This window comes from Barbus barbus (assembly GCF_936440315.1).
Source record: "Barbus barbus genome assembly, chromosome: 20".
NCBI classification, from domain to species: domain Eukaryota; kingdom Metazoa; phylum Chordata; class Actinopteri; order Cypriniformes; family Cyprinidae; genus Barbus; species Barbus barbus.
This window is the reverse complement of record NC_136748.1, coordinates 13,716,185-13,738,844: the sequence shown is the minus strand read 5'-3', so window position 1 is coordinate 13,738,844 and position 22,660 is coordinate 13,716,185. Positions and strand designations below refer to the sequence as shown.

Sequence of the window (22,660 nt, the reverse complement as noted above, 5' to 3'; positions counted from 1 at the left end):
TGATGGCAGCGATTACGCCGTCCCTTGGTAAGTACAGTCAAGGCCATTGGATGTAATGTGCAGTACTGTAGCGTTCTCCAGGTCACCTCCACTAATGATTAACCAATACACTGAGGAAGTTCAGTTCCCACAAGAGCCGCATGAGAAGAAATCACACAGCCCCAGCGAGTGATTTCATCAACAGAGATACGGGAACGGATATTCCCTTAAATGACAGGTGAAAGAAAAAACTATTTTTGTCAAACCCGAATACTGTTAAACTCACTATCTGCCAGTCTAATTTTAAAATATTGCCTAAAGTGCATTCAATAAAGACATAAAGAGTGTGAGGCTTATTCTATCAGCGACCGCAATGGGAACAGAACCCAAGTGTCGTCCTATAACTAGATTACAGGAGGTCCTCTGACGTGAAGCATGGTAATAACTAAGCTAATATGATGGGAGTTTGTTTTCATAGAGCTCTATTACGTTCGGCTGGGGACGTACAGTGTGACGGGGAGCCGTGAAGCGTGGCATTTATAGCAAAGCGGTAGTGAAAAAAAGAGGAAATGCATTATAGTCTCCTATCCATCAGCTTTCCAGTGATGAATTGATTCAACACTGAGCATAAGAGCTTGTTAGCGGCATACCGCTTAACCAATTGTACTTGAAATTAAAGCATAGAAGTATTTTTATATCCTGTTTGTATTATTAGTAATACATGTTTTAAAATTCTCTTTTATTTGTAAAAAGAGTAGTTTTTATCCTGTAATTGTAAGTGTCAGTCCATCAGACAGTATGATCTAATTAGACAGAGGAAGATGATTGTGACCCAAGAGCCCTTGAAGACAATAGTCTGCATCATCTGACCACAGTGACTCTTGATATCACATGACGGGCTAAGGGTTTACCACAGAACACTTATTGTGAGGGGTGCCATCCCAGCTGCATGTGCGCTTGCCACACAATGGGGCATCAAGTCCGACTTTGTCTTCAGTTTCATTCAAGCAGATATTTTATATACTTTTCCTGCATATTGGATGCAGGTTAAATATCACAACAAGAATTTGAATCTATTGTTGGACATGGTTTATCTGTGCTTTCAAATTAGGGCATACTAATTAGAATTTTGTTGCAGGGATAACCGTAAGTAAGCATTTGTAGGTTGATTTCCTCTAAAAGCGTAAACACAGTGGCTCTGTGATGCTTTCAAAACATTACTTTATTTGTTTGAGCATCCTGACCTGCCCGACAACAGCAACATTGGCTCAACCAATGGCGTGAGTTGGTGAGGACCAATGACAGAAGGGGGAGTGTTCAAGGAAACCTGTTTGAAAACAGTCCTTTAGTTTGTTGATGCTAGTGGCCTGTAGAGAAAAAAAAACATGTAATTCTAAACACTTTTATTTTTTTTGCTTTTCCCAAGAAAAAAATTATGTTAAGGGGTTACATCTGTAAGGTTAAGTTAAACCATCCACAATGTGTCCTTTAAACATCCACCACTATCTTATAGCACTGTCTGTAGCTTTGAGTGGCGTTATAATGGAGCGTGAGGTGAGCTGGCAGACCACACTGCAGATCAGTGTGAGGTCAGAGAGGAAGAAGTGAAACCAGAGCCCGATCCTAAGATGTGCTAGTGTAGCGTGGCACAAGCTAGCAGCTCAAAGATAAACAACAGTAAACTAGCCCTCTGTGGGGGAGCTGTGTGTGGACTTGGGAGGCCAGGACCTCCTGGCAGTCACGATGGCAGCTCTCTACGCTCTTATTGATAACCTTCTTTTCTCATGAGGCAGGGGAGATAATACACTCCTGGAACAAGGGTAAAGGGAGATGAATGTTAGACAATAGACGGTCGCAGTAAAGGGACCATCCGCACAGTCTTTGAACTTTTCCCTGTCTCCAAAGGACAATTAATAATGAAGGCCTTTGGGGTAGGTCACACCATGCATGGACAAGAGGAGACGAGAGAAGAAACAAAAGGGAAGAGAAACCTGGAGAAGAGGGGGACGTGTTGGATAATTGATCTTTTTCGAGGGGGAGAGTGTTGCTGGTCAGAACATCTTGTATTGCATCATTTACATTATGTGCTTTTCTTGTGGATATTTTAATGTTAAGTGTGCAATTTGTAATATAATATTCTACCTTAATATGAAATTTTAAGTAAGCCTTAGAATTTTGGATTTTTTCTAAAAGTATAAATAATGCTTCTGTTTGTTTGCACAGCCCAACAACAGCAACACTGGATCAACCAATAGCATGTGTGGGCGGGGACAATCAGTTTGACCGACCAATGGCAGACGAGGGTAGAGTTTGATAATTAAAGCCATTAATTTTGCAGTTCCGTTTGTTGACGCTAGCGGCGCAGAAATTACACACTTCACCTTTAAGTATTCCCTCAACTATAACGGTATCTTTTTAACCTTGAAATTTCACCACATAAACAAAACTCATATGTGAGTGGGAAACAAACAAAGTCTCGAAGTTTCATTCACTCAGTGTGATAATAGCCACGGACACCTGATAGCCTGAAGATACCAAGACGAGAACTCTTGAAGTCAAAGGAGGTCTGTGTGAGTGTGCTGTGGGTATATGGCCACCAACACTTTTTCAAAAAGGCTCAGAGATCACAGGGACTAAAGAAAGAGAGCGAGAGACTAAGCCTCCTCTATGCTCTCCTCAGCCGGTTCGTGGGAGGAGGGTACAAGGACTGAAGACAAGGCGGGTCTGGGGCAAGTTGGGGGGGAGGACACTCTGGGGGTTTTGACAGAAGAGCCTTGAACTATTTTGTGGCCGAAAGATGAGACCTTCCCAGAGCTGTCATAAAAATGTCTCCTTATCCCAGTGGAGCCCATGGACCCCACCCCTCTTAGAACTCTTCAATGGTGCCTGTGATGTGATACAGTAAGTGTGAAGACGGCTCCTGAGAACCAGATGCCACAATTACAGGGTCAGGAAATGTCACTTTGGCTAACAATGCGTAACTGTGCTGCAAGTTTTAACAGGTGTTCACTTTCTTTATACGCTTAAATGATCTGTAACTTTTCTTTGGATTTTAAAGGATTTGTTTGCCAAATATTTTTCACACTCCTGTTTTTCCAAACCCCTACGGTGTTTGTTTTTTAGTGAACCACAAAAAAAAAAAAGTTTTGTAGAATTTTTATGCAGCTCTTTTCCATGTAAGATCAGTCCAGCTCTAAAAACACCATAAACATGGTCTAATATTCCATGTCTTTAGTTACCATACCATAGCTTTATATGAGGAGTTAAATTATTAAGCACTGACAATCTTCATTTTTTTTAATTTAAGATTTAATAATTGCATATGTTAAGATTTTTAATGAATAAAACCGTAAATTAATTTTTTTCCTCACACAAAGCTATCATGAGACTTCAGAAGACTATGAATATATCAGACAAGTCATATGGACAACCTTTATGTTGCCTTTTTTTTGTATCCTACGAATGAATTGTAGTTGCTCTATTTGGGTTCCATGGGAAAAAAGTAACAGTATACAAGTTTGCAAAGACATGGAGAGAGAAAATAGTGACCAAATTTTCATGTTCTAGTGAACAACCCCTTTAATAAAATATCATTCTAATGTGTTCATTTAGCTGCGCAGGATAAACAAATGATGTTCCCAGACAACAGTTAAGCAGGCCTGTTAGGCTTGATCATATCTGCTCTGTACATAGAGAAACCCCTTCAGCGAAGAGATAACACTTGCCACATTGCTGGCGGCTCTGTTTGGGAGAAAAGACGAGAAAGGGGGTCTTGGGTTTTTTTGGGAGTCTTTCAGGGTCCGGACATCATAAGCTGTGTCTATGCAAATGTCCTTGATTGTGTTCATTTGTGCCATTGTCCAGCTAAGACAAACAGAGCAGTAATTAGGAGAGAAACGATGGCGTTTTGAGACAGCGCGATGGAGGAGGAGCCGAATGAAGGATAAACAACTTGAAAGAAAACAGCAAGCTTGGTGAGCACAACACACCAAGTGCATTGAAGGCAATTAATGAAGCTCCTTTAATTACGGCCTTTGCTCATTCCACCATGAGGAATGTGACAATTATGTCATTAAAAAGTTTGTAATGGGAAAGTGAGGGGTGAGTACATTCGAAGAGGATGAAAGACACAAGGCAGCGAAAGGAAGTGCAATGAAAGAGAGGGAGAGAGAAATGACAGGGCCCAACTACAAAAAAGAAAGTCTCAAAGGAGGAGGAAGCACATTACTGGTGCACATTGACAGACTAGATTAACATCAAACGATCAGCACAACAGAGGGTATATTCATTCAGGAGGAGCTAGCAAGGTGGAACTTTGATGATGCTAAATTTGGCAGAAAGAGCGACTTGCTGAATCGGCGAGGGTTCCAGTTTCATGCCTCGCAGTCTGACAGGTGGAGAAGAGAAAATTTTGTACAAAAAATCCTCAGCATGAGGTGTCCCTTTGCACCGCTAAAGGTTGTGTGACCTCTCTCTGCGGCACGGACTTGCTGTGGGATGTCGTTGCACGCTAGACGAGACGCTACGAGAGGCGAGTCGGCCCGGTAGGAAAAAAGGAACAGACTAGGGCGCTGAAATTTGCATTAAAGATCGAGTTTTCCTTGCATGGAAAATGAGCATTTGGGAAAGTCTTTCAGGCCATCCTGCTTGTACACCTGTGCAGCCTTTGTGGCTCTTGATATGCAAAACAATCTCTCCCTCGGTTCGACTTCTCTACCAACAACAGTCTTATTCATGGTGCCCTGCACTTTCTTCCACAGCCATGCAAATTTTGCATTTATATATGAAAATAGGGATCGTGTCCCTAAATATATTCCTGGTCGCGAAAGGTGTGGCATGTGTGTTCTCTGTACCTGCAATCGCAATAAACCTTGGCTATGACCTGATCTAAATGAAAGCAAGGGGAGGGGAGGGGGATGGGGGCAGATTTTTGCTAATAGTCAGCTAAATGATGATGATGTTGTAAGGATAGTGTTTGAATGACCAGAGTCCCAGTGGGCAGATATTGATAGTGAGCTGAGCGGTAAATGTGAGCTCTGCAAATTGTATTTGACAAGGACACTTGGGCCTAAAGCATCGCTCCCTGTTTGCCTCATCAAACAGACAGATGCATGACTGTGTTTCGGCCAAAAAAAAAGAGAAAAAAAAAATCTTGTTCACTTTACCCCAGTACGGCGAGCGGGGGGGTGGGGCTTATGGGATGAACAGCTTGCCATTCTTTGTCTAATCATATAAAGAGATCATTTAGCTGTATTAATTTTAAAGCTTTGAACTGTGCTAACATTAACGGAAAGGATTCAAAGTAATACCTTATGCATCACTGTGTGAATTTCACCTCGTAATACAGTGTGGCCTGATAAGGTGAATGCAGTAGCGTGAAACAGAGGTAACGGACGAGGGCTCACCTCAAAATCGTTGGCCTTGTTGTAGTGCATGTTAAGAGCCCGGAAAAGCTCGCAGTCCCGGTTCACGCTCATTTCTTCTACCCCTGTCACGCCGTCGTTGATGGCCTGCCGAGCGAATTTCTCCATCTGGATGTAGTAGAACTCACGGAAGTTGCTGAACCACTTGATCAGCTGAGATGTGATGCAGCGGTTGAACTTTGAGAGAGAGAGAGTAGGAGGACGAAAAGAGAAACACTTGTTGTAATTTTTGTTGCTGTAGGTTCAGCACAGAGAAATGCATTTGATATTTACATTGTGCCTTTGTGCTCATCAGTAGATATAAGTAATTTATTTATTAATAAGAAAAAAAAGGATTTTCATTGTTGATAATATGCACTTTCCTGACCCTCATGCTCAAGCTATTTAAATGAAAATATCACAAGAAGAAAAAAGCAACAATTTCCTTCAGGTAATACATTTAATGGACCCACTGGTTTACCAGATTTAATGTTAGTCTCACTTGTTTTATTGGTTTACATAAAAAGCACACCAAAAAGATTTTATGAAAAAAAAAAAAATTAAAGAATACATAATTTTTTATCACTTTTTTTTCTTCAGGAAAAACTTATACCAAAAGGTTCCCACTATTTCAATCTGTTTTTACTGAAAACTAATAAAATCAGGTGTGACTAACCTCTAATCTGGTTAGCCAGTGAGACCCTTAAATGTCAGGACAACAGATAAGACATTTCTTTCTACAAACGTGTTTACTTCGCATTGTCCTTGAGGATGATGGGTAAGCAAACAAACCCGTAGCCGAGACAGATTGGTCAGGGGGTGTTTTTTTTCCTCCAACAAGGCTTACACGGTTAGTGCGGATATTTGCTGTTGTGTGAAAATGCAAACAGTTCAGGGTTGAAATTATAATTGTGTCAATAGCCCGTAATGCAGTACGGCAAATTTACATATCAAGAAGCCGAGTTAATTATGGCATGCCACAGGTTTTTTCCCCACATTAATAATCAAGTGAAGTAAGTGATCAAGTGAAGAAATCTAAATGACATAAAAACCTTGCAACAAGTATGGCTCGAGTTGAATAGTTCAGCTCGGCAGCTCAAAGCCTTCGTACGCTGTTGTGGGAGCTATATTTGGAGCGCCTGATCCTAGACCAGTAAATACACAGTACTCTGTGTGCCCTGTGTACTTGCCCCATGACCTCAACAAATGACCTGTGCGACAGCCTTTGGTCCTTTCTGTGTGTGCGCAGCTACGTGTGTATGTTCATGTGTGTGCGCGAAAGCTACGGCTGCCAAGAGTGTGAATGTACAGGACAGCTGAGTTTAATGTAGCCAAGTTAAAAGCTATAAATCCTGCGGGCTTTCTGTTGGCTGCTCTGACATGCAGCCTCCTGCCTTTTGTCATTACGGGTGTTCATCAAGCCTTCATTGCCTTTGCCTCCCCTTCCATACCCTCAAAGAGCATTAATCAAAAATCAGCAGCGAGCACTTATCTATCTGTGGCCATGAGAACATGCAGGCCTCTGTTTAGATGACAGCTGAGGAGAGAGAGATCGAGCCGGAGGAGAAAAAAAAGAGGAAGGACAAGGAACAAAGAGGGGGGAGGGTGGCCGTGTTTTCCGAGGGTAGATGTAATTACCGTGTAGAAACTTGTCTCTGTGCTTGCAAATTTAAGATAATGACACGAACGAGAAATCATAGTGGGGAATCCGAGTCAGAGAAAGAGTCAGAAGCCATGATGGGCTGATATGTTTCCCCAAAAGGCCAGCCGAGAGCATAATTACCGCGCCACCGTGAGAGTTCTTCTCCCATAATTCAGCAGAAAATGATTAAGTCGTCATCCCGAGGCATCAGTCTGCAGAAGTTCAAACATGTACTTAACCTATCCAGGAATTATACATTTGGCCTGTGTGTCGCCTCTGCCTTCTTTCAGCCTAACAGCGAGCAAGAACAGGGGTTGAAAAGAAAGAAAGAAAGAGGCGAAAAAAGAACAACCAAAGAAGCAAGGCTATCTGATCTCTCGCTTACCTCCGTTTCAATAGACGTTAAACCTATTAGGATATACTGAACTCGAGGGGCTTCTTTTTTTCCGCTTTATCTGCGGAGCGAAATGCACTGTCCAAATTTCCAGACACTGAGATAAGGACCCCCGGCCCCCGTGACGACTTACTCCAGCCCCCCACCACCCCCTTAATTCTTTTAGAATAAGAAACAAAACATTACAAAACGATAGCAGACTGCTTACTGGGGAATGAAAATTGCTTTGACATGGAGATTAGGCTCTTCTATTGTCATAAGACATTGTCTCATATGAGTGGGGCTTGCAGAAGAGATGGATAAAAGGCGAGAGAGGGGGGAATTTTTTTTCTAGAATGGCTAGTGAATGACATAATGGAGAGCGCAGAAAAGTAAGTCCGCATGACATCGTTTGGCAGTGCTGTATAAAGGGAGATTTAAAAAGCATTGTTGCCGAATAGAAATACCAGAGATTCGGGGGACAATGGAGCAGCGTTGCTGGAACGTGACAACTCAGCAATTAAGGATCATGTCATCTGCTTGTCAAACAAAAATAACCAGTCTAGCTCTCTCAGCTCTCAGCCACCCCACGGAACAAAACACTAAATGATACGTCGTAGCACAAAAAAACACTTGCGAACACTCATTTGTCTTGGTGGAATTGTGGAAGAGAAAGTGAGATGGGTTGGTTTCGAACAATACGTTTTTTTGCATTCTGAGTCGAGCTCTTAAATTTTACAAGTAACTTTTTGAAAAGTTTTTATAATGTTGACATGGGTGTAATTTCATGCACCTTTATTTTTTTTTAGGAGCACCAATGAAAGTCCTCACTCACTTGGTGCTCTAAACAAAATTTTTATTATTATTTTTTATCTTTATTTATTTATGACTGTAACATTTTAAACTTGCATTTTTTTGTGAAGCTGCTTTGAAACAATATGTATAATGAAAGTGACATACGTATATGCTTGAATGATTTAATTAAATTATTATTATTATTATTATTATTAGAAACAAATACATTGTTTTGATGCTGAATTGTAAAAAAATATGCTTTTTATAAATAAAAATTTCAAATAATATTAGCTATAATATTTACTTTTTATAAATATTTGTCTAAAAAATATTTTTATAAATTTACAATTTTTTATAAAAAATATAAATTTATTTTAAATAATCCAAGCATGATAACTAATGGACTTTGATCAGCAAGACAAACCAGGAAGATGCTTCTGTATGTATATATAAAAAGCTGCACCCGCACAAACACACTAGTTTCATAAAAATAAAATAATAATCTGTTATTCTGTAATTTCCAGTGCTGTTCTAAGAACACTAAACTCAATGCTTCCCATGGGACACCTCATCCTGTTATTCTCTACCCCCACAAAAAACCTTATATATCCAATGATCACGCTCAAAAGATTCATAAAACAAATCAGCCTGATGCCTGTGATGTGTCCGGGCAGCAGTTGACTCAGAGAACAGCGTACGGGAGCGAGAGCGTTTCACACACTCTTGCTCACGGGCCTGTGAAAGATTATTCCTCTGGTGACAGAGATCCGCTCTTTCCAAGACACCGGGGGAAGACTTGACCTGTCACTCCGCACGTTTCCTCTGTTAGCCATGGACAATACAGGCTTTCACACACGCCTGGTGGGGACGCTACTTATACGGGGGTCTGTGCATTTTAAGTCTCCCCCCACACACACATCATGCACTTAGATTGTGAATCTGGGAAAAGTTGAGCTCTACAGGGGGAAGTAAGCTAAGTGCCCCAGTAGGTTACTTGATATTCAGCTGTTAATGGTACATGGTATGCTGTATGTTTAAAGGCAGTCAGGCAGCCTGGTGACAAAGCCTGAGCGGCTACAATAATTTCCCTGACCTACGGTTGACCTTACTGGAGCTGTCCTGCTGAAACGTATACGCCTCGACCCTTTCAGGGTGACATAACCCCCGCTCATACTTGCTTTGACTGCTCATAATCAGTGTCACACCATCTTCCTGCTAATACTCCTCTTAACCTTTGACCCTCTCTTATTTAGCCCTCAAAGGCTACTGTAACCAGCCCAGTGGACCAGCTCTCCATGATGTGAATATGCCATATGAGATTTATGATGATTAAATTGGGAAGAAATACAGGGGGCGGGCGAGGTGTAAAGGATGAACATGGTAGTTTGGCAGTAAATCACATTAGGATAATGACCCATCACAAGCATAGTGAGTGTGCCCTATAATACTCTGTGTGAAAAAATGATAACAGATAGCAGTTCAAGAAACAACTGTGAAAAAGAGATATTGAGGAGAGACAAAAGTATTATCCATTACATAAGAGCTAAAAGTCAGTGGATTGTCACCGTTTCCTGTAGCTTTCCTGTGAAGGGAGGCTGTATTAATCTCTTTATGACCACTGGCTCACTATGTGAAGTCATAAGTGGGAAATGTTCTTGCTCGCTGCCGCACTACCTGTAAGAAGCAGCTTCCTCTTCCTGACTGAGTTAAAATCTATCATCACCATCATGGTTAAAGTCAAATTCTCTCTGACTCACACTTTTAGCCTTAGTACATGTACTGTAACAGCAGACTGCACAGCATTGACTATATGAGTGTGTGTATGCGTGTGCATACAGCATTAAACAAATTAAAGAAAATTTGTTTTAATTGTTTTTAAATTGATGTTTTTTGTCACTAATGTAAGATGTAATTTTTGGTAATTTGTATTTTATTAACTATTTACAGTACTTTTCAAAAAGAGAGAGTTAATTCTACATTTTTATTTAATTAGGCCATTAAATAGTACAAAGGCATTCATTTTTTATTTTTTATCATCCGATTAGAGACAATTTAGGTAAAACAGTTGTCAAATCAACCTATTTCTCACAGTCATTATTTCCTATTTAGATCCCATCATTATGGTGCCTAAACGTCTTTAATCACTAATTCCTGTAACTTTCGTGGGCTTATACGGCCATAATTAGTCAGTAATTTATGCTTAATTCCCTTACATACATACTAGCTGATCCAACAAACACATGCCACCCATTGTTCCCGTCTGCTTAAGCAGCCCTGAAAAACCATCTCTCCCAGGACACTGACCTTGTTTTGCAAAATGTTAATTTAATGTGTACAGAATTTCACCGCCTTGTCTAAAGGGGAATTATAATTGGGCCGTCTTTAATTTAAGACTTTGATTAACTTTCTCTTTTGTGGCTGAAAATTAAGGTACAAAATGAGAAGTTTTTATGTTTTCTTAAAATCAGAGTTAAAAATTAAAAAAGGACTGTCTGTCAATAAATCAGCTTTCTCAAATATTACATTCATATTATTGTCTAGATATTATATCATTCCCTATCAGAGCATAAGCGCTAACAGCGAGCGATGAATTGCAGTACATTCTCATGAGTATTAAGCTGCTGGCAGATTTAGATGGATGCAACAGAAGCATGTGGGTGAGGATGAGGTGGTCACCCTGGACCCGGCACAGGGGCAGCTGGGAGTGAGAGGACCCTGCTCTCCTCATTTAAATAATGTGGCCTGAATCTGTCACATTATTTCTCCTCCGTATGCTCCCTGTATGACGCATCAACAACAAATTAAGTTGTAAATAAAAGACAATCGCTGCCATTGTTTTGTTTGTGTTGTTGTGCTCCATTTTGTTTGTTGTCTCCCTCCTCCTCCCCATCCCCTCCCGCTTTCGTTTGTTCGTTTCTGCCGAACCTCTAATTTTCTCAGCTCTTATCACCCTCTGCCTCCCACTTCCACAGATCAGTCGGGGATGGGAACTCTCGGAAATTATTGTCCTGACAAGTTAACAGAAACAGAGACTAGTTGTCTGTAGTGGCACGACCAAAAAAATAGGTAAAAAAACGTCATCTCACGATCAGTGTTTAAAACGAAAGTGTAAGTGAGTAAAAGGGAAAGTGGGACTTGTGCTATGCCATGTTGTTCTCCTCTCGGAGATTAAGGCCAGTTATTTTAATTGGGGGGTGGAGGGGTGGGGGAGCCGGCCGTCTGTTTAGGACCCATCTGGACTAGTGGGACAGCGCTACTTCACATGACATAGTTAACGGTCAACGGCGAACTCACCTTCACGTCTGAGAAGAACATCTTCAGCATGTTGGAGCTGGGGTAGCGTGAGTAGAAGAACATCAGCTTGGCCTTCTTCAAATGGTTCGGAGAAAGCCCCTCTTGGATTTGAAATTCGAAGGTCAAGGAAATGTTTTCAAATACAATTATTTTAGACATTCACCGGTAGTTAACCACAATTGTACTTCTTTACGATGGCCTGATGTTAAGTAAAAATATCAAACTATATATAAACATAAAATAAGCCAACCTTACATCTTTCATGTATTAATCAAAAAGCTAATAATTACACAATTGCAAACTATTCCTGTATTCTGACGACTTCATATTATCACCTACAGAGTCCCAGTCAATGTAGCATTGCAAGTCAATAAACGTCTGCTTATCCCAATAAAAGCCCTATTTATCTGGAGGTGGCACTGCCCTCTAGATTGGTAAACAGAGGGCAGCTGAGGGGGGTCCCAGGAGAGACCGTGGCTAACCAGAGCCATCTACACATTACAATTAGCCCCAACCCCCAGCCCTCCACCCTGAGCCTCCTGGCACGGCCCCCGCTCTGCCAGTTAGGCCGGCTTTAGCCACATCTGCGCTCCAGACTGGCCCAGCCATTTCCTCTGCAAATTAACGGCTTTATAATTTATCAAAAATGAAGATGCATGTGGGGCTAAATCAATGGGCCCCCACAAGGTCAATTAAGAGGCTCACCCAGTGCTCGCCTACCACCCACCCCCCCCACCCCCTTCACTATAAAGCATGGCACCGTCATGGCAGCTCGCACCGAATACGGTACCTCACTGTGCCTGTTATGTAAAATGCTAAGCACTGGAACAGTCGCAAGTTACAAGAACAACAATAAATGTAAGGGACACTAAAAATTGACTGTCTGTGCAGTTTCCAACAGTGAGTGAGCCTCTTTAATAATGGTGTGTATGTAGATTGACGTGTTCCTTCTGCCAAGAGAGGAGGAGAGGAGGAGAACCCTAGGTGACCTCCATTAGGCTGATAGGGAAGACCAAAAGAGCATTACTCTCTTTCCTACCATCTGTCATAATGCATACAGCAAATAGCAGCAGTGAATGACAGCGAGGGATGGAGAGAGAGAGTTAAGCTGTCTTTTTCACAACAAGTCAGATTTTTCAAAGACCTAAAGGCTCATTTAAAAACCAAAAGAAGGGAAAAGCCCAAGCAGCGGGCTGCTTCTCAAAAGTACTTCTTCATGAAATGGAGCGAATAATAGGCCGTGTTGGAGACTGGAATGAGAGGACTGATAAACACCTTCATAGTTTTCTTTTTTTTCGAGAGAGAGATTAATCACATTGAGATGCTCTTTAATCTAATGGGCGTCGCACATTGAAAGCAGTGAGGAAGCGTTCGCAGTTGCCACTGTTCAATCTCTACGCAGTATTTACAGAGCGACGATTATATCAGTTCATTCTGCCCTTCCTCTGCTCTGTTAACAACATTCATAAATCCCAGGTATCTCATTACTCAATGCCATTAACATTCAAGACATTTACTTTAAAATAAAACAAACAGTCACGGATCTTGGGAACAATGTGCTGAGGATGACTCGACGGGGATTGACCCAACTAACGCACATTTCCTACAAGTAGACCTGGCTTCCAAGAAAAATACAGCTGTTTCTAAGATACGTAAATATGTGAAATGACAAAATAGATCGAGTAAACACTGGCCCACTCAGTGTAAGACAAGCCGGCCCATAGTTAACATGAATGAAGGATATAATGCAAACATGAATATGAAGTATTTCAGGGGAGGAGAAAAATTGGGCAGCTGTGGTTTATAGCCAAATGAGATACTACATAAACAACGCCACCATAGATGCACTGCATCATCAGGCTTTTTTAGGTCTGGTTTTGTATTAAGCATGTTGCATGTAAGGGAGACAATAACTAGTGAAACGTGATCCAACAGCCAGGTGTAAGGAGAGAAAGGAGGGAAAAAGAACATAGGGATGCTAAATCCATAAATTAATGCTAGACATCTGTTCAGCGATATGAAAGATTAGAGCAACAAATGTACTACAGCAGAGACTTTAGCTCTTGCTTAGAAAAATAGAATTGGAAGCGTTTTCAGATTGTCGGCTGGAAAAAAAAAAAACTTTTTTGAATCACTTGACAATCTTCTGACATAAAAATATATAAATTAGAACGGACTCAAATTTTGTCATTCCACCGGCAAAGTGATTTTGAAATCGAGAAGGTCTTTTATTAAACCACTTTGGCAAGCGAGTTTGAAAAGTGATCTTCATAGCGCACGTTTTCTTTGCTTTAATTGATGAAACCTGAATCTACGTGCAATAGCTGCCTCAGCACTTGAGCATGGAGCAAGCGCAACCATGAACCTCTGTCCTCGTCTACTATATTAGACATGCAAACTGGCTTCACCTGCCGCCCACCCCCACCCCATTCTTACAACAGCCCTGTGCCAGAGCTGTTCGGTCTCTCTATATGCAAATGATGGGGGAAACTGAACAAGGCTATTTTTCTTGAGATGCAAAGAGAGCACGTGACAAGGAAGATCATGCTGCCCATGGCTGAAGATAATTGGCTGCTTGTTTCTTCTAGAATTTGAATAGAAATTCATATTTGATTAAACACCCTATTTTGCAAATATTGAGAAGTTGTTGTTCAGGTCCCAACTGTGCAGGTGTGCAAGTGTACTTACAGAAATAATAGACTCTCTCTGAGCTGAAGAGTGCTTACTTGGTGAATTCTCTTTGCCAGTTAATTGTAATAAATAATGTAATCATTTAATTAATAAATTAAATCATTTAATATTTAATCTTCAGATTCAAAAGTTACTGTTTAATACTTTATATTAAACATTTGGTTTTGCTCATTTTGACAGTTCAAAGCTTATCAAAGATCTAGTAGCCATTTGGCAAAAGGTTAAAAAGAGGGAAAGGGATGAAAGAAAAGCAGCTACCTGCAAACACCTGTTCACACCAGAGAAACAGGATAAAAAGAAAGACCTACTGCCAGGCAACAGCTATCAGTGTACCTTTACCTAAAGCAAGCTGGTGGTGCTCATAAGAAATAGGCTTTGTTGTTTTCTTGAACTCACGTATAATGTAAAATAATAGCAAATAAAGGGGAGAATTAATTTAAATTATGAAGCTCAACAGTAGGGACATTTTTACCCTTGTTGCCGTTGACACCAGCTGAGCACAAATCCTACTAAATGAAGCGCTCCTCCACTGACAGAGATCTTTTACCATCCTTCTAACACAACTTTCTAGGGCCTCTAAGCAAAGGATCCCACTTGTCATTTTACTTCCTGGCTTTGAAATATGATTTGCTTTGAGCATTTATGTACAAAGTCTTGTATGCGCTGTGATGAAAGAGAGGGTTTTATTGTGAGTCTCCCTGTGATAGTGTGAGAACAGAGAAGATGGGAGGTATCTTAGCCACGGCGGGGCCTTTCAGCACTTCTCCATATATCGCACACTTAAAAGCCTCCATCCACTGAGCTCTTTTTAATCTTTGGACTACTATAGGAACACTGATTGTGAATGTGCCAATTAATGGAGATTCATTGAAATTAAGTTTACGTATTTCAAGATTTGTCTGTCATTCGTATGGTATTTAATCTGCACTCTCATCAGAGCTGTCTCAATTTTTTATCTAAACAAATAAAAACACAATAATCATAAAATGCTTTTTTTTTTTTTTTGGAAAGGATATTGTACTTCCTGAATATGGAGAGATGTCAGACATGTCCTGAAGGTCTCCGCACTCTGACTTGATGAGGGACAAGGACAAGCCTTCATTCCCTGTGTGTGTTGGTGAGATGGAACGATGGTGGCTGAGGTGGTTGGACGACATCTTGGTCCGTAGGCTGGTGGTCTCTCTGGACAGATCCAGAGACTCGGGAGAAGACCTATCCTTTCCTGGGTAAGGCCCTGTTGGGGCACCTAAGGGGCTCTGGAAAGGGTAGCCCATTAGAGGAAGGGGGAAAGGATGGCGGAAAGAGGGAGGACTAAAGCCCATTGTGGAAGATAAGGGCGAGGGGTGCAGGGAGGGATGGTGGTGAGCCCCAGGTGTGGGAAGAGACCCAGTCTGATCTGAGGAGTTCTTTCTCACTACCAAAGGCAGGGCCTCCGTTTGGTCATTCGAGTTGGGCACCTGCATGCTAGCAAAAGTGTCCAAGGGATTAGGAATGATGACATCACCGAAACATTGCAAGCGGTGGTTGGCAGTATGGAAGTTTGGGTTTTCTCCATTGACTGCAAAACGATCAGGGGGCATCTGCAGGGGTGGGAAAACCTGAGGAACTGGCCGTGGAGGCTTAGCAAAGACCTTCACCACAGTGTCCACTACTTGGGACATTGCTGTATTGAGCTCTTGTTTTAGTGTCTCTGCTAGGTGTTTGCCCTCTGCATGCATGGAGGTTGGTCCCCGGTTCTTTCCTCGTGAGCCATCACGCTTGGGTTTGTCCCCATCTGTCGCCATGGTCTGCTCCCGAATAAGTGCGCATGCTCGATCCAGGAAGTGCCCCGGATCCACATCAGACATCTCGTTGTCGGAGCGATCTGGGACAGAGTCATGGGCGCGATTGTCCATTCTGTCAGAACGCATGCTGTCTTCAGAGATGTTTCCATCTTCGTCATTCTCAGAGTCAGTGCTGTCGTAAATCTGGTAGAACTTCTCTTGCAGTTGCCGGAGCTGCTTCTGCATGTCCTCCAGCTGCAGTTTCAGTTGCCGCCGTTCTTCGTGTTTCTGCTCTTTGCGCGCAGAGACGAGTTGCTGGAAACTCTGTTGCTGCTGCTGTGGCAGTTTCTGTTTGCGCTTGTTTTCCCTGTAGTTCTCACGAGGACTCGGGGGCTGGGCTGCCCCCTCGCGCTCATTATCACCTGCACGGAGCGTGACGCTGGGAGAATGGCTCATCCCACGGATGATGTTCTCCACCCGGGCTCGTTTGGCCCTAAGATGCTCATCTGTTAGCCTCTCCATTTCAAATTGGGTCATGGAGGGCCTGTTGAATGGTGAAAGGCACTCCTGAGGGCTGCCCCGTGAGGAATTGCTGCAAGCATCCTCCTGCTGCATCTCTGAACCGGTGCTCGAGAGGCCACTTCCCTGGAAATTAGGCTCACTGCCTCCATTTTTGGTCAAATTGTTTTTCAGAAGCTGGGAGATGATGGTTGCCCCCGGAAAGGGCATCATAGCATCTTCATAAGAGTTCGCCCTCTTCAACAGCTTGCGTAGCACGTTGGACTTCTCGCCGTCTGCGTGCTGCACCATAGAACACTCAATATCCTGCTCGGAACCGTGGGGATTCATGGCACTAAGAAAGGTTGCTTTTGCTTGGGCAAAAACCACAGATGCTTGCCCAACAGTCCTCTTCACTCCTATGTCAACTCTTCGTCTCTTGGTTTGTCTGCTTAAGAGGGATGTGCTGTCATGGTCAGGCATCACTGGAACTGTTATTGTGCCATCTTTGAAAGCCTGTCAGCTGGGCACAGCTCGAGAACCCTGGGAACCTAGCCAAAAAGAAAGGACTGATGAATAATTTTCTTTATATGTCTCCAAGTTTCTTGTGGCCAATGCTAAATGCAATTTGAAATAGACTAATGTTCTAGAGAACAACACAGAATGTATGAAAAATATTTGAAGTCAGTCTATAGTATGCTAAATAAAAATTGACAAAGAAGTTCACCGCAAAAAGTATATAACAAGGATCGGTTACAAACTTGTCATTCAAATTATTTGAATAATCTATTCAAATAAATAAATAAATAAAAAAATTGAAGTCATACATAAATCTGTGTAGAGCTGCACACCAAAACTAATTCTCATGTAAGAACCAGTTAAAAATCACACTGCTCTGTTTAGCCAGACGTCCTGCTACTATTGTGTACACTCAGCCAACTTGCAGGCTTTGTTCACTTTGGTAAATTTTGAGGTACCCTTGATATTTGCAAAGACACTTAGCGGCCTTAATGTTATCTTTTGGAGATTAGCAGGCATATATGTTCCCTCATCTAATTTTAAAAAATCATAATACAACAAGTAGGCTGTAATACACCTCATGAATTAAATTCTGGGTTTACAAACACAATTGGTTTACCCTTGATCAAATGAATTCAAAGCAAACCCCTTTTGTGGATAATATAGTATAATAAAAGCTAGTTTTACAAGTTTGGTTTAAGTTTGGCCAACATTATGCATGGCGCTGAAATCAGATTATAATAAGTATGAGGTCTCCGTGCATATTAAAAAGGCAAATATGTAGCTTTGCTCGTTATGAATGTAACGCACTTTAAATAGACTAGGGTATTTCATCTCACACTGAGCATAAAGTGCACAGCTTTGCTAAGCAGGTATTGAATAACGCGACTCCAAACGTACAAATTAAATGTTATAGGGAAAAGAAAAAGTCCAGTAATTTAATGTGATCTTCATATTGACCAGCACGGCCATGACAAATAGGCTAGTCGTTTGCATATATCTAGAATAAATATCTAATATTCTGACATACACCATATAAGACGTAGCCTATAACTTAAAACAACTGTGCTTCAAGACGCACCGATTAACAGTCATAAGTTTACATTTACAATATGAAACAAATCGGAACTACTGCGTTTGCTGTCACTAAATATAGACACCTGACAAGTGAAGAAAAAAAAGGCAGCAAAATCTGTTCGTTTTAGACGTCTTTCACCTCATACGGCCATTGCGTCCTATGCGCACTTCTTCTCTCCAAAAATTTCAAGCTGTTCAATTCTTCAAAACTTCAATTCAAAAAGTTGTGATAGAAAATATAATTCATAGTACATATAGCCTATATATGTTAACGCACACGATTCGGCTGCTGTGTTAAATAGCCAAACATTAGTCACCAGCAAATGGATATAGCGGTTTTGAACCTTTAAAGACCCAAGAATCCCCCACTCAGTCTCCCAGCCAACCTAGAGACCCCTAAAAAGGCTAGATTTGATCAGTAACACCTTTAGTCATTTTTTTCCCCCAGAAACATTAACATTTATATATTGTTTAACATCTTTAGTTAGAGAGTTCAAAATTAGTTCATAGTCATAAATGTCATACAATTTTAAGAATGATGTTTTATAGGCTATATTTTTCTCCTCGGAGCCCTTATTGAAAATCCTGCCCTAAGAGGAATAGGGTAATACACTGCACCTCAAACCTAAAATATTTTATAAACAACCACGTGCGTGACATTCATTTTGACACTAAACATCTGAAACAGACTTTACGGCTTTATTCGCCGGCAATTCTTTCCTAAACATACGATTTCGATGTACCCGTGAACTGAAGCAAAGCTTTGATGTAGCTGGCTTTCACGTCAGAAAACGAGGATGATGATGATGAAGTAACGCGTGATGCTGGAGTGGCAGTAAAAGTCAGAGGCTCAGTAAGCTAACGCTCCTAAAAATAAAGGTTCATCAATGGTTCTTGGTAACACCTTGGTTTCAGCAAATAGCCATCGTTTTATCAAGAACCATTATTTTGTATATGTTGGCAGTTTGGAAGATCAAAAAAGTTCTTGAGATTACATTATAGGTTCTCCACTTCACTGTCGTTGTTTCTCGGCTCTTAAAGCTGTATAACAGGCTTTCTAAACAACTAATGAATTATAAGCTCTTTGTGAAGCTTATGACAACAGTTTGGAAACCCTGTTCTATCGAAACCTTTATTTTTACGAGATACCGTAAATTCTGCGAGCGCATCTATGTAAATGACGCGGCAATTTGTTATTGTCATAAAACAACAGACGACTGACAAAAAGCAAACGAAAGTAATAAAGATACAGAAAATATAAAAACGGCATTGACACCACAAGAAACGGACTGTCCTATTGCGAAGAATAAACGCCAAGTTCAGAACTGAACGTAAATGTTTCGCGTCGCAATACCACAAGAGCGTATTTATACTTACTTTACGGAAAACATAAGGATGCAGTCCCTTCAAAATGACACGGGTTTATGATAAAGTTAACAGCAACCGAAGAGCGTGAAGGATAAAGCGATACAGCGCATCACATGAAAAGTCATCAGTAGTAGAACAAAACTCAGCGCCAGCGCAAATGACAAGGTTACTTACTCTGAAGATGAGAGCGAATTGAGTTTCTTCGCGATAGTGTAACAGAAAATACAGAGGGTTGTTCGCCCTGTGATGAATATTGTAATTTCTCGGGACAAGCGAGAGCGAAGAGAGTGAGATAGAGAAAGAGCTCTTGTGCGCCGCTCCTCTCTCTGCATGAAAACTGTATGTCTCAGCGCACGCGGCCAGGAGGAGGCTGAGAGCGCGCGCTCGCACCAACAAGATTCACTTTAAGACGCGGCTGAAGGAAGCAGGAAGACGGCGCGTCATAATCATTGTGATGTAACGCTCGCACCTACCAATAAGAGCAGTCCGCTGGATTTAGAGGAATACAAAACAAGTGAAGTTGAAGACTCCGCTCGAGCAAAAACGAATGATACGGGGACCTTTGTGGGATATCTGTAAGGATATGCACTTTTTCAAAAATATGTTCTCTGTGTGGATTTTGTTAAAAGTTATTCTTTACATTTATATACAAGCGCTGTTTGTGCTGGAAATGTACACTCCTTGAGTGTAGATGCATGCTCAGCATGATGCATTTGAAATATACATCGCACCAATGTGTACTATTAAGTGCACTTGCAATGCAACTTAATTTTTTTTCCAGAAAATGAAATACAAGAAATATATAGGCTATATATATATTCTGATTACTCTCGTATTATTTCTATATTATAATATCATGCAATTCATAAATACGCATAGTATATTTCATCACCATGTTTAAGAATAAGACCCATGTTTAAAAATAAGACCCAACTCACAACATTCATGTATGTGGTATGTAGGCCCCGAGAAGTGACCGCAGCCTCGACCTCTTGCGTGCCTGGGTTCGTGAAAATAGTTTCGCTTGCCAAGGTTGTCTTTGAGCTATGGGCTTCTTTCTACTTAAGACCTTGCTCTTACTTTAGATCCCTCCTCCTAGCCTCCACAGTCAACAGATGAAGAATATGCCGAAGCTTTGATATGTTCTTATTGTTATCTGAATACTGTTAAATAGACTTCTTCCTACTCGGATAAAACCGTAAGATTATCCCCAAAACGCATGGGAAGTTCTTATTGTAAAACAAGACATGTATCCATCATGTGTGCTTTTTATGACCAAGGCAAGCATATATAAATAACCAGTATTTTATAATCGGTCCCTATATTAATGAATATTTGACTGATATAAAACAGTATCTGTAATAGAAGAGAGCAGAAGTGTATTGTCTATGCTAAATTTGATTTACGCACAGAAAATTTACACATACTGTTGCTGTGTAGCACATGTGAACATTAGGCTATTAACTTGCATTTATAGCTGTCTTGCTTATAGATTTGAATTAAAACACCAAAACAAAGTTCTGCTTTATGGAAGAAAAAACATAGGATTATTTGGACACATTATTTAGAGAGCCATTAGCCAATCAAATGTTGATTTCTCATCATCCTATCAGGTGCTTCAGCATGTAAGCAGATTTCTCAAATCCTTAACCTACTTTTCTGTAGTCCTGTTCCTGCTCTTTGTTGAAATTAAAAAGTGTATTTAGAACGCAGCACATTACTGGTTTTCCTCAGTAAATGTAAAAGATTTCCCCTCTTTTTTTGTGGTTTAAAGCCACTGCATTTTGTTGCGTGATAGCTCGTTTGAACGAAATGTGAAGTGACCCTGCACAGTGTCGTGAGGAATGATTAAAACATCTTAATTGATACAAAACAAGTTATATTATGCCAGCCTACATGTAAAATAAATCAAGCACTTCATGTGATACCAGACGTAATTAATTGTGGTATCCTGAAAAAAATCCGCTATTGAAAAATCCTCCAAAGCACATTTCAGTGGTCTCATTCATTCCAAAGCATTCTTGGGCTGTCAGAGCAAATGACAGCAGCGCAGCTGTTTGACCTATTAATGAGATTATTTACTGTACGTGTTGATCAAAATTCTTTAGCAAAGTTGGCTTAGAAAAGCCATCTGCAAATGCATTAAAAAAAACTTTGTATTATTATTATTATACAAATTATTATTTTCATTATTATTATTTTCGATTATTATTCACATATGTTATTATCTATATTAACGATTTTACTATATTACATATTTTTAATAACATGCATCCCTCGAGATTTTACCTGATGGTGAGTATTTTTTTCCCGACAGTCTTCCTTCTTCAGTACGTATACAAGCATTGACTGGATTATGTGTTTTTATTTTTATTCATAACTTTAAAAAAAAACTTTCCTTCAAGTTTAGAACAGGATTCACTCTCACAGCAACAAGCCCTTTTCTTTTCCTTGAACGAGGACAAAAGGAAAGGCGTGTTGTTCACTCAGTTTCCATGTCGCAAGCAAATGTTATTGTGAGTGAATAAACGACTGGGAAGGCAGGATTTTAGCAGCAATGAATTTCTTTTCCAAAACAGGTGTTTCAACTTATTTTGTTAGCATCTTTCCCCAAAGGCACGCTCGGAGTGCGAGCTTAGTGGAAAAATACATGACAACATTAAAGCAATAGTGTTTGGAGAAGGAAAACGCCTCTTAGGTGTAGAGGAAACCTGTTTATTAACACGGCCACCTCTGATCTCTCTGTCACCTTTCTGCTGGACACTCAGTCACTAAATGTCTTGGACTCGCTTGCATTTCGCGAGGGATAAAGACTAAGCACTTAAATGTCATATCGAATATCATAATAAATGTTAGATGTGTGCGGAAAGTGGTTGATTTCATTTTACGCAACAATTCAGTAGTTGTCAATGCCATTGCCAAGTTGAACTATTCATGCATTAAACTGTAGCTAGAAATAGAATAACAATACGTTTACAAAGAGACTGGAAAATAAAAAATAAACGAAACTTTATCTCAACAAAATGATTACACCGGTTTCTCGACAAAGACAATGTGCTCTTCCACAGACCTTTTTTTCCCACTCAGCCCACAGATATTACGAGAAAATAAGTACTTAAAGACATTGATATAAATTAATATCTTAATATATATATATATATATATATATATATATATATTAAAATAAGTAATTTATGTATGTATTTATATGTATTTAGAACAGGGCATGAGATCAATTCCGAGCATTGCAACTTTATTT

At 40.6% G+C, this 22,660-nt stretch overlaps 1 protein-coding gene across 3 annotated transcripts in view; it reads right to left on the bottom strand.

Moving 5' to 3' along the window:
- Window positions 1-21,810, bottom strand: part of LOC306886153 (prospero homeobox protein 1-like) — a 36,712-nt gene extending 14,902 nt beyond the window's left edge. Inside the window, exons 1-4 of one of the 3 annotated variants that reach the window (XM_079443055.1) lie at window positions 21,691-21,810; window positions 15,194-16,988; window positions 11,486-11,594; window positions 5,385-5,579 (exon numbers count right to left, since the gene is read on the bottom strand). In XM_079443055.1, coding sequence (XP_079299181.1) covers window positions 5,385-5,579; window positions 11,486-11,594; window positions 15,194-16,920 — 2,031 coding nt within the window. In that variant the 5' untranslated portion in view covers window positions 16,921-16,988; window positions 21,691-21,810. Of the gene's footprint in view, window positions 1-5,384; window positions 5,580-11,485; window positions 11,595-15,193; window positions 16,989-19,575; window positions 19,780-20,339; window positions 20,450-21,690 lie in introns of those variants that run through there. The other 2 variants (XM_079443053.1, XM_079443054.1) reach the window with 2 other exon arrangements.
- Between the last annotated feature and the right edge of the window lie 850 nt (window positions 21,811-22,660).